This window comes from Heterodontus francisci, chromosome 26, assembly GCF_036365525.1.
Source record: "Heterodontus francisci isolate sHetFra1 chromosome 26, sHetFra1.hap1, whole genome shotgun sequence".
Lineage (NCBI taxonomy): Eukaryota > Metazoa > Chordata > Chondrichthyes > Heterodontiformes > Heterodontidae > Heterodontus > Heterodontus francisci.
In genome coordinates this window covers 40,812,506-40,830,614 of record NC_090396.1, presented here as the reverse complement: position 1 = coordinate 40,830,614, position 18,109 = coordinate 40,812,506, and the positions used below count along the sequence as shown (strand labels likewise).

General features: G+C 41.3%; 1 protein-coding gene across 1 annotated transcript; it reads right to left on the bottom strand.

Annotated features, from left to right (window-relative positions):
- Positions 1 to 2,867: 2,867 nt before the first annotated feature.
- LOC137384281 (programmed cell death 1 ligand 1-like) lies at positions 2,868 to 10,576 on the bottom strand. The gene is made up of 8 exons (XM_068058086.1): positions 10,347 to 10,576; positions 10,037 to 10,255; positions 9,735 to 9,819; positions 9,338 to 9,655; positions 5,952 to 6,242; positions 5,529 to 5,684; positions 4,021 to 4,049; positions 2,868 to 3,941 (listed from the first exon to the last, which is right to left on the bottom strand). Exons 3-8 carry the CDS (start codon positions 9,799 to 9,801, stop codon positions 3,912 to 3,914), a joined length of 891 nt encoding a protein of 296 aa, XP_067914187.1. The 5' UTR covers positions 9,802 to 9,819; positions 10,037 to 10,255; positions 10,347 to 10,576; the 3' UTR covers positions 2,868 to 3,911.
- Between the last annotated feature and the right edge of the window lie 7,533 nt (positions 10,577 to 18,109).

Below are 18,109 nucleotides of genomic sequence, written 5' to 3'. Positions count from 1 at the left end.
ATCCTTAATTGCCCTTGAACTGAGTGGCTTGCAAGACCATTACAGAGGGCAGTTAAGAGTCAACCACATTGCTGCTGGAACTGTGAGGCTGTGGTGCTAACCACTGTGCCACTGTACCACGCCTGAGTCTCCCTCCTTGACGTCCCGCTCTCCAGCTCAGGTAAGTTTTTTTTAACTTTTACACTCTCCGTTCCAGCAGAGCAAAATGCAAGATTTCCTATGTGTGTCCGACCTGAACTCGGACCCGACCAGAGCCCGAAAGCCGGACCCAGAGGAGGGACTTGATCCGACCCGAACCCAACACATGTTGTCGGGTCTCATCACGTTTGGGTCGGGTAGCAGGCCTTTAATGTGTGTATCACATATACATGTTAGTGGGGGCGTGTTGTGTATCCGTAGGTGTTAACCGAATTAGAGTTGAAGTTTAATGAATTTCAACTTTACTTCTTTAAACCTGAGAAAGCCTGTTTGTGTTGGTTTCTTTGCCTTATAGTTGGAAAGCAGTGAACAAGAATTCACCAAAGGGAGCTAAAAAAAAGGGTGTATTTAAAATTAAACCGTTACAGTAAGACCAGGTTAAGGCTGAAAGGGAACCCTAGACCTCTTTCTCACCTGGTCACCTTTTCTCAAATTGCATTTCATTCCATTGGGTGTGGAGGTGTCATGCTAGACCCCCACCTGCCAAGAATGAGGCACATCAATTTTGTCATGAACACTGATTTTTAACTGTTGTTGAAGCATGGAAATGACTTGTTAAACAGATCAGCTGTGGCTGGAACACTATTGCAGTGAGAATTGCCCAGGACTGTTGCTAGAAGTGCAAAAGGGGTAAATTGAATCATTGAGCACTCGACTGGCAGAGCACAACAGCCAGCAACCTCTTCCGGCAGTGTAGTGGATGGAGCCAATTTGATGCACAGGCCCTCATTTAAATACAAGCAACGTGAACGTACTGCACCTCAGTGGATTTGGATGGGTGCAATATCCTGTGGATGGGTGGAATATCATGTGGACTGGCCAGTAACCAAGGTGAGCCTGGGAGGGAAAGCAATCATGGGGCCGGAGGACGGGTGGGGGGGTGGGGGTGGTGGGTGCAGGATGTGTTTTGTTGTGGGAAGAGTGAGAAGCCCAGGGTAGCAGCAGCCCAGATTATATCTGCCTGGCTTGGAAGAGCATTCCTGATCCTCATTGCCCAGAATTATCATTCAGAACTTCCCTTTCTCAGACCTTTTCAGCTCTACGGGCAATAAAACATGCAAATGTACATTCAATCAATTCCATTCAAAAATGGCACATCAAAGGTCCCCAATATATATATTATTACGATCAGGTGAGGAGGGTTTGAAGGGCTCCTCTCTTTTCCCTCTCACTGTATGACCACAACAGATTTATTTCCTTTTTTAATGGATATACTTGCCAATTCAGTGAGTGTTTACTTGTTTATGCACAGTGATCATAAAAAGCTAATTGAACAGGTTTTCTTGAGTTTAACAAAGAAAGAGATTAACTTTATTGTACTTAAACCGATCTGAGTAAAAATAAAATATGCTTCAACACACACACACACACACATGCACACAAATAGGTTACAGAGTGGGGAAGGATAGACTGATCGAATTAAAGTCCAGAGAAATAAAAGGAGTGTTCAGTCTGTGGAGGTTGGTGACACGGCTGGCTTCAGGCTGAACTCGGTTGTCCTGAGGCTTCCGGTTTGAAGATGTGAATGTTGATTCGGTGATGCTAAGGGGGACAGAAATGTGGCTGATCTTCTTCTTCAAGAGAGTTTTTTACTGTCATTTCTGGAAAATTCTATATCTCCCTGTCAGGCTTACGTCATTAAGTACAGTAAGCATCAATCAGTGAACAGACATACAATCAAACACAGATCAATTAAACTACAGAACAGTACAGTCTGCAGCAGTCAACATGGCTTGATGGTAACAGTCAGCAGACAGAGTTTGATGCTTAGAAGGTTTGAGTGGTTTATCTCCACCAGTTTAATATTCAGGTTTCCAGCCAATGGATTAAAAAAATCATCACTTGACCTAGAACATTTTCATGACAATGTTAAAGGAGGTCTATTGTCTGAAACAAGAGGACACTTTGACAACCCACTTGTGGACGCTTGCAAGAATGGTGGAGTCCAAAGTATCAACATTAACAGGACATAACAGGACTATTTAGGACCATTACAGACCCAATTAAAATTGGTCATTAAACCATTGCTAAATAGCCTGCTAACATTCATTGTCAAGGCTGGCATGTTGGCAAGTTATCAGAGATGAATGAACACCCATGCAGCAATAACACAGCAAGGAGTCAATGGTTCTAGAGAGGAAAGGGTAGAATGAGTAAAAGGAAAGCAATGATCAACATGCAAGTGACATTATGTATGAAATTAGTGAGTCAACTGTCTGAATTAAGATAATGAGATTCAAAATGCACATTTTCCAAAGGCAGGATGCAAAATTTACATGAACTAGAACTGAGCTTATGGAATTCTTATTTGACAAGCTCTGAATAATGAATCTCCTCTTCAGGAACATGAGGAAAGCACCAGTTTCTGCAGGTTTTGGATATTATCTCATTTTACCCTATAATTCTATATATGCTGATGAAACAAGAGGACTACGTTCATTAAACTTTACAAGGTACATCACCTTTGTACATAAATTATTTACACAAAATGGGGATAAAGGAAAAAAATTATTAACACTATTTTAAAATGTATTTACATATGGCATTACCCCAAAAGTGAAACCAGTATCTCAATCATATCGGATTTTGCAAAAAAACATATTTATTCACTTGTATCAAATGAGTCCAATTGTAGGAGAGAATAAAATAGTAAAGCAACATGTTGGAGGACAAAATAGATCAATTTTATTTACATTAATTTATTTACATTAAAGTGATTTACAGTCATTATTAATGTGTAAATATAATTATCAATATACACAACTATGAAAATACATATTCTCTACTTTAGTTTTCCAATGTAACTGCCTGCAACCACGTTTCCTCTTTTACTGAGTGAAAGTTCTTCAAAATATTTCTGTAATAGTCCAGTAGGAAGTATATTTCCCAAGTACAACTGAGTCTGAGATTTTGTCCTTTTACAGAGTTTTGTGATGTCGCACACTGATCCATTTACTATTCCAGCTATAAAACTGGGTGGCACAGTGGCGCAGTGGTTAGCACCACAGCCTCACAGCTCCAGTGACCCAGGTTCAATTCTGGGTACTGCCTGTGTGGAGTTTGCAAGTTCTCCCTGTGTTTGCGTGGGTTTCCTCCGGGTGCTCCGGTTCCCTCCCACAGCCAAAAGACTTGCAGGTTGGTAGGTAAATTGGCCATTAGCAATTGCCCCTAGTGTAGGTAGATGGTAGGGAAATATAGGGATAGGTGGGGATATGGTAGGAATATGGAATTAGTGTAGGATTAGTCTAAATGGGTGGTTGATGGTCGGCACAGACTCGGTGGGCCGAAGGGCCTGTTTCAGTGCTGTATAACTAAACTAAACTAAAACAATGATACTCCTTGAATGACACCAGCCAGGACTGAGGGACAAGCTCTCTAGTTTGTGGTAGCCTTCTGTTTGTAGATCCAATGTTTTATCAAGGGTGTTAGTAGACAACTAATAAGTGGCATTATTTCTTTGTAGACAAAAGTTCAGCACTGTACCATAGGTCAATCAGGATTACTATCCTGAATGGTAGCTAAAAATATTTGCAGTTTCCAGGTATTCACTGACAGTGCTTGAAATGATCTGTGTGGTACAAATGCGTTAATTACATGATACAAAAGCTGGCCTGTATATTTGAAGCATCATGTCACAAAATGTCTTCAAAGTAGTCCATGATAGCAGTGCATTCTTCACAAGTTGAAATAAAAATTATTCACTGCAATCGCTATTAAGCATCAGACTGCTGGTCATTTGATATCTGTTAAAAAAAAAAGAACTTATGAAAACAGTGACTCAAGGCCTTCAAAGAATAAGCTAATGTTTGAAATCACACCTACCATTGGGAATTCGGAATCTCTTCTACCTGCTAAAATAAAAGCAAAAGGAAAAACAATTAAATATTGCTGGTACTTAAAATTTAATTTGAAATAACATTTCCACCTATGACAATTTGCAATTTATTATTTCTTATCGTTTCAAAACTCCTAAATATAAGAAAGAGCATAATCTGCAAAATTGTAATAATATTGACAGTTAAATCAATGCTCATATTTTCCCTAATTAACATTCAAATAATCTTTCCTACTCCTTTGTCCAACCATATGAATGATTTTATAAGCAAAATGCCTCAACATTAGTGCGATCCTACATATAAGATTTCAGTCATCTTATTTGACTAGAAAGGTACAATAATGTAGTGGCTATGTTCCTGAATTCAAAAGCTGATCTAGTCATATCGAGGACACAAGCTCAAATCCCACCATCACAGTGTGAGAATTTGAATCTAGTTTTTTTTTAAAAAGGCTGGTATCATTTTTGGTGACGATGAAGCTTCAGCTAATTTTGGACCATTGTCATAAAAACCCACTGGTTCACTAATTTCCTTTTGGAAGGAAGCCTAAAGTCCTGCCTGTTCTATATATAACTCAAGTCCCACACCAATGTAGTTGATTCTTAATTGACCTCTGAATTAGCTTAACAAGCTATTCAGTTATATCAAATTACAAAGAAGGTGGCCCTTTAGCACCTTCTCAGGGCAACTTGGTAGAGGCAATAAATGTTGGCTTTGCAAGTTGGGCCCAAGAATATGGTATGATTTTTTTTAAGGTCCAGTTCCTATTTAAAGAATCTGTCCTTCCTTCCCCTCCCCATTTGCTTTTCCCTGTACTAAACATTACAATTTTGAACTTGTGGCTTGGAAACCCACAGTTGATTTATTTCCACATCTTGTCTCATGCTGTTCGATGGCTGGATATGGCTCAATAGAAAGTGCACAAGAGCAGGTCAGTGTGACTCAACAGGGGGTTTCCTTTATTCTCTAGGTGGAAGTAGGATGGTGCGGGTGCCGGGGGTGGAAGGTGGGAAGCATGACTTATATTGCTACATTATCAGCCCCCTCTTCACCCAACTATTTCAACCAAATAGGACATAAGGAAATCTGAACATTGTAACCAATTAGGTAAAATTCCAAGCTTTGGACTTCTCTCTATTTCACTTAAGTGAATATTCAGTGAACAATTTTGTACTCAATGAGGTCAGCATTCTTGACATCCAGTGGTTCAGCTAAAAACTTACCTAAGTCATACAATGCTGGGAAGTGAATTAGAACGACAGACAGAATTTGAAGCCATTGAGAGTGTTTCAGATTCTGTTGCACCTTTCTTTTTAGTAAGCCTTTAAACTTGCACTAGTGACATATTATACATTTAAACTGAATTATCAGGTTGTCAGATTATGGGCTGCATACAAAGACAAAAGTATTTTAAAAATAAGACAACATCATAATTGATGTATCAAAGATGAGAAGTTTCAAAAGAAATCAGAAGCACTTACACAACTATCATACCTGAATAGAGATTTCTCCTGAATCGACAAACCATCAAGATGACTATTCCAAATACAAGTGCTCCAACAATGACAAAGACAGCTGTGAGAACCTTACTCTTTTTCCCATCGCTTTGACGATCAGTATTAGATTGATCCAAGACTGGAACTGAAAAATCTGGAAGAAAAACTTAATTAATTGTAAATTCCAGCTTCATCCTTTATGTGCATAATAATGACTAAATTATCAATAGATATGTTGAAGTTCAATCAACATTGAGGAAAAGGATTGCAACAGTTTAAAAAGAAGCCCCACAACGTTCTCTGGGAAAATAGTCATGGGTTAAATAGGGTTTTGTAGCATTGCCTACATCTTGCGACGAAATTAAAAACAAAATCAATTCTTTAAACAGACATTTTCTGAGATTATTTTAAATGGACTTACTTAGAAACTGTTTCTGCACCTCATATGTGTGCTCTTCCACATTCCACACGGCACAAGTATAATTGCCTTCCAAGGCACTTTCTGCAACTTTGATTTGAAGCGTGCTGATGATCTTGAACAGCCCTTCTGGGGTTTCTTCAATAGTAGTTTTATACTTGGATGTGTGGTTCCTTTTTTCATCGACATACCAGTGAATCTGAGCTAGTGGGTATCCAGTTGTTTCACAAATGAGTTCTGTTATTCTCATTCTTCTTTTGGCAAATGAGGTCACATTTGGCAAACTATATGGAGCTAAAAAAATACATTATTATTAATGTAATGAGAGAGAGATGTAGAATAATATAGGGGCAGTTTTTATACTTACTCTTTCACGCAGCCAAAAAAAAAAGCACTTGGCAAACAATAATTCCTAGATTTATGACAGTAGTCTGGTTGAAGTTAGGTTACCTCAGGTTAAGGGTGAGGAAAATATTTTAAGGTACCAATTTGCCATTTTGATCTGATTTCTGAATACAAAACTATACAGGGAGCTTCTGATTCTGCTGTACCTTTCTTTTTATGTTCCTGTTTAATATAGAAAGTAGCTAGGACATACATCTTACATATTTTTCTGGAGTAGATCAGTGATCTCTGCCTACCTCAGAATGGATTTGCACTGACGATATTGCTTAATTAGTATAAATAGGTAAGGAATGAAACAGGAGTTTATAAATCCTAATTACCCCAAAATTATTATAAATTAACTGGTACAGACTAATGCCCATGTTATATAACACATGTGCAATATTTTAAAACTATTTAAAATGAATAATAAAAAATTGCTCTCTTAAACATCAATTATCGGAGTAAAAATAATTCATTTACATAGGGCTGGATTTTATTCTGGCAACAGAGGGGAGGGGGACAGGAAGGGGTCCCAGCGGTGGGCCAGAAGACAGGGGAGACCCCACCTCAGCCCGCCAGTAGACCCCCGGCATGATTTCATGGTGGGCAGGCAATTAACTGCCTGTTGTCAGAGACAGCCAATCAGAAGGCTGGCAGCTCTGCCAAACCGGCAGCACCACTGAGAATGGTGGCCACTGCTAGTGCTGCAGGAGACTCTATAGTTCCAGAGAAGGAGGGGACCACAGGACAGGTAATGTGGGAATGGGGTCACCTGGGCCTTCAGGCAGGCCCTGGTGATGGAGTGGATGGGGGTCTCATTGAGTTTGGGGGAGTGGGGGGGAGTCTCCTGGGGGAGCAGCCATTGCCATTGGATGGGCCCTCCAGGGGCACTGGATTGCTCCCAATGGAGGGAATCCCCTAACCCTGCCAGGTTTTACCTGGCAGCATCTCCCTAAGGCAGCAGGCCCTTCCACCTTCCATTAAATTGAAATGGAGGCAGAAAGAGGCCCTTAAGTGGGCCACTTAAAGGCTTCAATTAGCCTGGGACTGGAAGCCCATCCTTGATCTCCCCTGCTCCGGACTAAATTTGAAGGCATTGAGAAAGCGACAGGCACTCCAACCTCACACCTTCCCACGCAATTTTATGGGCCCTCCCCCACCATCGTTCCCATCCCTAAAGGCCCATAAAATTCAGCCCATATATACTATAGTAATCCCTCTCCACAGCACTGTTTAACAGCATTACAAAATCAAATTATTAAAAGCGAGGATATCACTTTTTTATGTTTCTGCTAATTGAAAATAGATAAAAGTATTAGCTTGGCTCAATTGGAAGCAATCCCACTTCTGAGACAAAAGGCTATGGGTTTAACCCGCTATGTATTTGAGAATGTCATCTTGCCTGGGACTTTGATGCAGGTAGGGAGCATGCATTGTTCAAAATGTTGTCTTTGAGATGGGACATTAAATTGAGACCTGGAACTACCTGCTCAGGTGGATGAAAAAGATCCTGGGGCACTATTCACAGATGAATCAAAGCTCTCCTCACCAACATTGTTGTTCAACCAACACCATCAACCATCAGTCATTTGGTTGGAGTCATACTTAGCACAAAGGAGGTCAATCATCTCAGTCCCAGAACATCACTGCAGGAGTTCCTCAGGACCGTGTCTGAGATCCAACCATCTTCAGCTGCTTCATCAATGGCCTTCCCTCCATCATAAGATCAGAACTGGGATTTCTCACTGATGATTGTACAATGTTCAGTACCATGCACAACTCCTCAGATACTGATGCAGTTGGTGTCTATATGCGGCAAGAGCTGGACAACATTCAGGCTTGGGCTGATAAGTGGCAAGTTACATTCGCGCCACACAAGTGCCAGGCAATGAGCATGTCCAACAAGAGAGAATCCAACCCTCTCCCTTTGACATTCAATGGCATTACCATCGCTGAATCCCCAACTGTCAACATCCTGGGGGTTACCATTGACCGGAAATTGAACTGGAGTAGCCATATAAATACCATGGCTACAAGAGCAGTTCAAAGGCTAGGAATCCTGTGGTAACTCACCTCCTGACTCATCTAAGCCGGCCCACCATCTACAATACACAAGTCAGGAGTGTAATGGAATACTCTGCACTTGCCTGGATGGGTGCAGTTCCAACAGCAGTCAAGAAGCTCGACACCATCCAGGACAAAGCAGCCGACTTGACTGGCACCCCATCCATCACATTCAACATGCACTCTCTCCACCACTGATGCACTGTGGTAGCAGTGTGTACCATCTACGAGATGCACTGCAGCAACTCACCAAGGCTCCTTTGACAGCACCTTCCAAACCTGCAACCTCTATCACCTAGAAGGACAAGGGCAGCAGATGCATGGGAATACCACCACCTGCAAGTTCCCCTCCAAGCTACACACCATCCTGACTTGGAACTATATCACCATTTCTTCACTGTCACTGGGTCAAAATCCTGGAACTCTCATCCTGGTAGCACTGTGGGTATACCTACACCACATGGACTGCAGCAGTTCAAGAAGGCAGCTCACCACCACCTTCTCAAGGGCAATTAGCAATGAGTAATAAATGCTGGACTAGCCAGTGATGCAAACACCCTATGAAAGAATAAAAAAATTGCTGTTTGTGGAACTACTCTCCATGCTAGTTGGTTGTTGAGATTGGTTACATAACACCAGTGGCTGCACTTCAAATCATTATAAAGCTGTCTTATAATGTGGTCATCCAAGTCATCAATGGATCCTCCAGTACCTTCAGTCAGTCAAATACGTTTTGAGATATTCTGAGAATGTGAAAAGTGCTATATAAATGCACAATCATTCTTTCTTCTCTAAACATGATCTTCATTATAACTTGCTGATTGTCTATCTCACATGCCAAACTTTTAACAATTAGAATAAAACTGAAATTTGTCACCAATTAGAGGCAACCAATATTCTACAAGGAAGAATAACAGGGAAAGAATACTTTTATTTACCTTTAACCTTCAGTGTGATGTACTGACGGTCGTAACCAGAATATGTTTCCAAATAATATTGATATGTCCCCTTATCTGACACTTGTGTTTTCTGGATTTCCAGTGATACATCTTGAGAAGTTGGATGAAGTAATTTAATTCGACTCTGAACTCCTTTGCCACTTTCCTCAAAGGTAAAGATAGCTGTTTCGTCTCCATCTTTAATCAGTTGAATGAAACTAGGTTTGCTCACCACTGTTGACTTAATTTTGCATGGTAGTATGGTGTCTTCATTAAATATTCCTGTCACTGAATGTTCACAGTCTAAAGTCACGAACTCTAAAAAACAATAATTTTCATTAACTCATATTACCTCAGTGATATTGGGCTATAAATTGAGAAGCACTTCAGTACTTACTTTGGGCAAAGGGTGCGCATCTGAGTAAGAATAAATAAAGGAGACTTATTATATGGCGAGAAGCCATTTCCAGAATTCAGTTCCCCTGCGAATTTAAGGACAACAGAGAAAAATCATTAAACCTCAGGGATCCAATCAAAACTGATTTCACTTTTCTTGCCTATCATAACTTAAGTTTTGTCAGGAATTTCAAAGAACCGTGTATCGTTGAACTATCAGATACATTTGCATTGCTAGAAACCTTTGCTTTACAGAATTGTCAAGGAAGCAATGTTCCTAAGTTTCAGAAAGTCAGACTGTACCTTTGTTCCAATGAAAATGCGGATATCCAACCGGGTCCACACGAGGCAGGGGTTCAAACTGACCCTGGAAAAGTCACCATCCAAAATCCGAGAGCTTGACAATTGCTGCGACTGATTCAGGAGATCTCGAAACACAACAACCGACACAGTTGAACCCGGAACCAAGTGGTGGGATCTGCGGAGAGCGAGTGGGGCTGTCGGCTCGATCCACTGTCCAGCCTAGAAAAGTTACCAGCCTCTGTCAGCGTGTGTTGGTGCAAACAGCGAGAAAAAAGGTTATCTATAGCTCCTTCACAACTTTTCTGCATACCTGTGCCGTTTAAAATGAGCGCAGCAAACAGCTGCCTCTCACTTTTTTTTCTCCTTCCCTTGCCTTGAAACTTTCTGTTTCGTTATGAATGGACAGCAGGCGAGCTGGCCAAGAAGAGTTTCGATCGAAAAAGGGAACAAATGTGCCTGAGCTGTGAGCGAGCTTTCCCTACCAGCACTGCTGTTAAACTTGCAATTAATAGATAGTGAATACTAAAAGCCCCTCCTTGCAGAATGTTCCAGGAAGTTATTGGGACGGTGGATCCAGACTAGTTGAACTGTGATATTCGTAGCAGGGAAAACTGAAAGCAACTACGTGGGAAATACCCGGACTTTGTGTAATTTCAGGCCACTTGTTCCTTGTGGGAAAGCTGTACTTTCCTCCCTTTCACAAGTTAGCAGCCTCTGTACTTTCCATTTAGTACCCTATCTGGGAGGTTATTCCAGAAATGTTGGCTAAAGAAGCTCTTCCGAACTTAGTTTTACTCATTCTAATTTCTGTCCTAATGAATCAATATTCTGGGTTTATCAAAGTTCCACTCAATCATAAAGATTTCACACTGACAGTGTTGTGGTGTCCTGACCTATGCTCAGTGTTTTTGCTGATTCACATTGGGTCAGATCAGCCTTCGCTCCCCAGATCACCCGCGGACCAGATCCCAGCGACAACTGAAATTGATTCTGGCTGCTGCAAACATAGCACTGAATTCTTGGAAAAAAAATATTCTTATGATCTATGTGTAAATGAACTGATGTATGCCATTGATGGTATTCTTGTGCATATCAATTATATATACAGCGAAATAGAGCAATTTCACCGTAAAAGCAGTACGAAATGTGCAATGTGGAAAATTACCCAGGTATCCCCAAGGACGCATTGGACAGCGAGCTGGTCACTGGTATCAGACCCACCGGCTGTCCATGTCTCCACTTTAAAGACGTCTGCAAACGCCTCATGAAGTCCTGTGACATTGATCACAGGTAGTGGGAATCATTTGCCAGTGATCGCCAGAGCTGAGGGCAGCCATAAAGGAGGGGCTAAAGTGTGGCGAGTCCAAGAGACTTAGCAGTTGGTAAGAAAAAAGACAGAAGCACAAGGGGAGAGCCAACTGTGTAACAGCCCCGACAACCAATTTTATCTGTAACACCTGTGGAAGAGTCTGTCACTCTAGAATTGGCCTTTATAGCCACTCCAGGCGCAGCTTCACAAACCACTGACCACCTCCAGATGCTTACCCATTGTCTCTGGAGACAAGGAGGCCAAAGAAGAAGGACAAGAAGATGTCCTGTACACAAAAAAAGGGCCTGGCCAATTACCACCCCATCAGTCTACTCTCGATCATCAGTAATGTGATGGAAGGTGTCATTGACAGTGCTACCATGTAGCACGTACTTAGCAATAACCTGCTCAGTGATGCTCAGTTTGGGTTCTGCCAGGGCCACTCAGCTCTTGACCTCACTACAGCTTTGGTGCAAACATGGACAAAAGAGCTGAACACAAGAGGTGAGGTGACAGTGACTGCCCTTGACATCAAGGCAGCATTTGACTGAGTATGGCATCAAGGAGCCCCAGCAAAACTGGAGTCAATGGGAATCAGGGGGAAAAATCTCCACTGGTTGGAGTCATACCAAGCACAAAGGAAGATGGTTGTGGTTGCTGGAGGTCAATCATCTCACCTCCTGGACATCACTGCAGGAGTTCCTCAGGCTTGTGTCCTAGGCCCTAATATCTTTGGCTGCTTCATCAATGACCTTCCTTCAATCATAAAATCAGAAGTGGGGATGTTCGCTGATGATTGCACAATGTTCAGCACCATTCGCCATTCCTCAGAAACTGAAGCAGTCTCTGTAGAAATGCACCAAGACCTGGACAATATCCAGGCCTGGGCTGATAAGTGGCAAGTAACATTCACACCACACAAGTGCCAGGCAATGACCATCTCCAACAAGAGAGAATCTAACCATCTCCCCATGATATTCAATGGCATTACGATCTCTGAATCCCCCACTTTCAGCATCCTGGGGGTTACCATTGACGAGAAACTGAACTGGAATAGCCATCTAAATACCGTGGCTACAAGAGCAGGTCAGAGGCTAGGAATCCTGCGGTGAGTAACTCACCTCCTGACTCCCCAAAGCCTGTCCACCATCTACAAGGCACAAGTCAGGGGTGTGATGGAATACTCTCCACTTGCCTGGATGGGTGCAGCTTCAACAACACTCAAGAAGCTCAACACCATCCAGGATAAAGCAGCCTGCTTGATTGGCACCCCATCCACAAACATTCACTCCCTCCACCACCAACACACAATGGCAGCAGTGTGCATCATCTACAAGATGCGCTGCAGCAACGCACCAAGGCTCTTTAGACAGCACCTTCCAAACTCGTGATCTCTACCATGTAGAACGACAAAGGCAGCAGGTGCATGGGAACATCACCACCTGGTGACCTAGCCAGCAATGCCTACATCCCATGAACGAATAAAAAAAGAAACAACATACTGAAGTTCCACACTATTAAATGTTGATGAATTTAAACGAAAGTACAGTCTATAGGGTGTTGATAAACTGTTCACGACCTAATTTCAACAGATAAGTTGCATATAAAATTAATAATTTTTGTGAAATCTGTTAAGTTTTTACATTGAAAGTAAATGGAGCCATAGAACAATACTTTGGTACATTCAGGACTGTACAGTAATAAAAGGTGAGCGAGTAACTGTCATTCAATAGCTTGAATCCTTTCATGAGCTTGTCTGTTTCGAGGCTCCATCATTGAAAATGAACAGTCCTGATTCTAGGTAATGTAAGAACTGCTTTCACTTCTTTATGTTGTTTTATTTGATAATCTATTGGGTTGAAGTTCCACGAAACAAACTATACTTTTGGGGCGAGTGCATTGCCTGAACTGGTACTTAGTCCTAAAGGAAGATTTCTCAAGATTCCCTTTTTCAATGTGCCTAAAAGGCAAACACCCCACTGGTGTAGTTTTTAAAAATTTGTTCCTGGGATGTAAGTGTCGCTGGCCAGGTCAGCATTTATTGCTTTTCCCTAATCACCCTTCAGAAGGTGACGGTGAGCTGCCTTCTTGAACTGCTGCAGTCATTGGGGTGCTGTTAGGAAGGGGGTTCCAAGATTTTGACACAGCAACCATGAAGGAACGGCGATATAGTTCCAAGTCAGGATGGTGTGTGACAAGGAGGGGAACTTGCAGGTGGTGCTGTTCCCATGGATTTGCTGCCCTTGTCCTTCTAGGTGGTAGAGGTCGCGGGTTTGGAAGGTGCTGTCGAAGGAGCCTTGGTGCGTTGCTGCAGTGCATCTTGTAGATGGTACACACTGCTGCCACTGTGCGCCGGTGGTGGAGGGAGTTAATCAACCATGGTCAACAAGTAAAGTAAGAGACAATATCAAAATAAAAGAAAAGGTTGACATAAATGCAAGATAAAGTGGGAATCCAGTGGACTGGGAGAAATATAAAAAGCAGCAAGATAGAAAGTAATAAAATTTGCAAGCGAGAACATGGGAAAATTTGCAAGGGACATCAAAGCTAACAGCAAAAGATTTTATGAATATATTAAGAGAAAGTCAGTGCTAATGGGGAATGTGGGTTCATTAAAGGCAGATGCAGGTGAGACCATATTGAGTAATAGGAACATCACATCCTTGTGACATTGATACACTTGTATCCATTTTCATATTGGAGGATGAGGACAATATACTGCAGTACAAGGTACTGTACAAAGTAAGTCATGGGAAGGAACAATGGATTTAATATAAGTGAAAAAATGGTAACTGAGAAAATATTGGTACTTGAGTTAGACAAGTCTTCAGGATCTGATGGGTTCCACTCCAGGGAATTAAAAGAATAAGTGATTACTTGCAAGACATACTATGCTTTTTGTGCATGCACCATTCTGAAGACTGTTCCACTTCTTCTCCAGAGCTGTATTTGTGCACAATATTTCTGGCTCTGCATGTGCCTAGCCCAGTGGTTCTCAAACTTTTTAAGACTGAAGGACTCCTTTTCAAATGGGTTAGTAAACATAGATCACAGACCCCCCCACCCCATCTGAATTATAATATAATAATCATAATATCAAAATGCTCTCTGGAAAGAATGTTTTAATAATGCTTTTAAGAAAACGGCTATTTAATTAGAAATATCAGTGGGATGGGTATTCCTGCGCTCCCTGCAAAGTCTGCCTATCTTTGGCAGGAGCACAGAGAGAACTGGAGTCCAAATCGAACAGAAGCCCGGGGGAGCAGGAAACTTGGGAAAACCTACCTTGACCACCAATAAGGCTGGCATGGCATTGTGGAGTCCTTGGAAGATTTCTGTGGACCCCCTGTAGTCTACAGACACCAGTTTGAGAACTACTGACCCAGCAAGGACCTGTAGCTTGAATCATGTTTCCTTCCAGTCGTTTTGTGCCTTGTTCTTGGCAGGAACTTGGGACGGAAGAAGGCCAGGAACTCATTGGGCAGAAGGTCAGGAACGTAGGTCAAAAACTCTAAGGAGTTGTGGGATGGTGGTGGTGGGGGGGAGGGGGGTGGTGGCTGAGGGGGGCAAAAGGTTTGAAACTATTCAGTGAGGGGCAAAGGAAGAATGTCAAAAATTCAAGGGGATCTGGGCGGGCAGAGCATGGAGTGAATGGTGGAGTTGGTAGGGTGAAGAATATGACCAAAAGTCTAAAGTGGAGGTCGGGTGAATAAGAGGGAGATAGTGATCCAGATGGGAAGACAGCTGCCATTCTCCCTTTCTCTTGTTAAACCTGGCTCATGTTCTCCATCTCTACATCCTACCCTGCCCCCCACCCCACCCACATTACACCTGCCTCACACTCTCCCTCTCCTCTCCTCCTAGACCTGAATCATCATCTTTACCATGAATGACAGTGAGTTGATTTCCTGGAGATTCGAACTGAGAGCTCAGCAGTGTGCAGGTATTGCTGATTCCTGCTCTCACTCTGCTTATCTAAAAACAAAATACTACAGATGCTGCAAATCTGATGCTAGAAATGCTAGAAACACTCAGCAAATCAGCTTATATTTATGGAAAGAGAAAGAGTGTTAATGTTTCACATTCTGGTGAAATGTGATGGAGTATAGGTATAATAGATTTAATTAGGCAGAATTTAGAAATAGTTAAAATATTATACCTTTTAGAAATTCAGATTGAATAAATGGTCAGGTTTTCAAGACTCACTGACATTCCCCTTTAAAAAAGTAGAGTTAAAAAATTTCAAGGTCCCTGTTATGAACCAGAAACAAGTTGGGAAATCCATTTGTGTCTTTGTTGTCAGAGCTTGGAAGATAAACACACACATTGAAATATCCTGTGTGACATCAGTAAAAGGTAGCAATAAACTTAATTGGTTTGTGGAGTTGATGATGCAGACAGGTCGCCTCCGGAGGTTGCTTTGGGGTGCCATAGAAAGGGCAATTATAGATAATTTTAAAAATGGAATGCACTCACAGGAACAAGAGGTCAAGTAAACACAATTATAAACATTTTGACCAGATAAATGCTCACAGCTTCAAAAGCAAGAGAATTCCAGTGAAACATTAAGTGGAGAGGGTAGTTAAAGGTATGGATTTTAAAAAGCAAGAAAAACACACACAGGAAGGTAACACCTATATGCTAAAAGTCAGATAACACTTCAGAAACAGTATAAACATGAGAGATTTTGAAGCAAAAAATTAGAAGTGTTGAATCCTCAACAATGCTTCTCAACTGCGGGGAATTTAAGGTAAAAAGTTTACTTTAAATTTTGATGGATATTCTGGATATTCAAAGATATTTATCTGTAACATTAGCAAGGTTAAACTTTTGGATTCTGTGTTAGAAATAAGATTATGTGTTACATCTTTTAGTAATATTTAATATTGTGATATACTTATCCTCACAAGTGTATTGCAAGTTAAATTATTTAATATATAAAAATTAATAATTTGTCTCATGTAGCATTCTCTAAAGAACTCCCTCTCTGTTTCTTTTTAAGTGGAGAGAAAAGTATTGAGGAGAGTTGCCAGACCCTTATAATAACTGGGATATTTATGACTTAGCCATATTTATTAAAAATAGGCTATCCGAAAGATGGTAATATTCTCTGTTGGTTTTCTTTTTTTGAGGGAAAGCTAGTACAATTCTTTGGACCCAAATAAGTGTCTATGAGCCTTTGTCTGGTTTGAGCTTGATTAAAGGAGATTCATAGGGATGTACTCTTGATTTGGTTTAGTCCCTATAAGGAGTAAAAGTCATAAATCACTTCATTAATCTGAAATGTGAACTCTGCTTATCTTTCCCCAGATGTTTCCTGACTTGCTGAGCATTTCCAACATTTTCTATTATATCACACAACTGTTGATTTGGAGGATGTTGACAGGGTAGATTGTATGTGGCCACATTAGTTATCTTGTTTTTCTAGGTGTCCCTCCACATTAACATTGCATTGTCATGGCTGTCCTGGAGCAGCTTGGCTCAGGGAACAACAAGCTCTGATGCCTGGATCTTCTTTACCTTCCTGGGATATTTCCTGTGTCAAGTGCACTGGGCCACTTCCCTGTTGAAAGCGGAGTGAACCAGTGGAAATAATCATTCTCTCACACACCACACACACCTGTAACCCCACATACACCACCCCCACCCCCCCCTCCACACACACGTAACCCCACACGCACCTGCAATCCACACCCCATCTACACCTATAACCCCACTGTACGTTTTAGGCAGATTTTGTGGATGAAACAAAAAGGCAACATAGAGATATTTCAGTTCAGCAGTTCAGGAGAATTTATTAAGCATTAACATGTAACAAAACTTAACAAACCAGGCAATAGTTTAACTGGTTACTATTGGTCTTTACTTCCCGTGTGCGCCAAGGGCATGGTTGACGCTATCTTCTTCTTCTTCACGCTTGCTTCAGTGTGGGTCCTTCTCAGCTTTGCTGTCCACTGGAGCCTTTCAAACACTTTCCTTTATCTGCTTTTCGTGTCTTGCTCCAATGGTTAAGTCCATGTGACACTTTATTACCATATAAGGAATGCACGCATGACAGCCTAGGCTGCATGACTCTCAGTTACATTTCAATGGACTCACTTGCACAGACAACTTGATCATCTTAAATTGTTCTTTGATAACACAATTACAATTAGAAGCTTAACAAGGTTTCAAACATAACACTACTTAACTGCAAACCGAGTTACGCTATTATCCTGCCCTGAGTTCATCTTACAAAGACATTTTAAAAGGGACAGGTGCACAGTGGTCTTGATTGCTACAAAAATAAAGTACAATGCTAATTAAAGGCTGATTACAATCGGATGTGATTCACAAAAATACTAATATAATTGGCATACATATATATATAAAACCAATACAACTAATATGAAAGGGCTCATGAGTATAATTCTTTACACCACACACACCTGTATCCCCTACACACCCATACACCCGTATCTCCACATACACTAACAAACCACACGCACCTGCATTCCATACTCACACTCATACCCCACACATGCCCATTGATTTCTTGATTGGCAAATCTTAACTAGCTTCCTGCTACTTTAACACCACTAAGATCCAGAGGCCATTGGGTATTTGCACTTCTTGTTTTCCATTTCCTATTTTAATGAATGATTCTGCCTTAAAGTTGTAGCTTTGACCTTGGCCCTTCATTCTGAATTAAAGAATTTTTGTCACTTCCAGAAGGCTAAAATAACAAAACTTCAATGAAATAACTAATCCACTAATTAGAGTAT

Bases quoted from the DNA above. Each gene is read 5' to 3' on its own strand.
- LOC137384281 (XM_068058086.1), bottom strand. From the start codon at position 9,801: ATGGCTTCTCGCCATATAATAAGTCTCCTTTATTTATTCTTACTCAGA. The intron at 9,656-9,734 runs GTAAGTACTGAA...ATTGTTTTTTAG, and splicing joins ATGCGCACCCTTTGCCCAAA to AGTTCGTGACTTTAGACTGT. The intron at 5,685-5,951 runs GTAAGTCCATTT...TTTTTCTTCCAG, and splicing joins GGTGCAGAAACAGTTTCTAA to ATTTTTCAGTTCCAGTCTTG.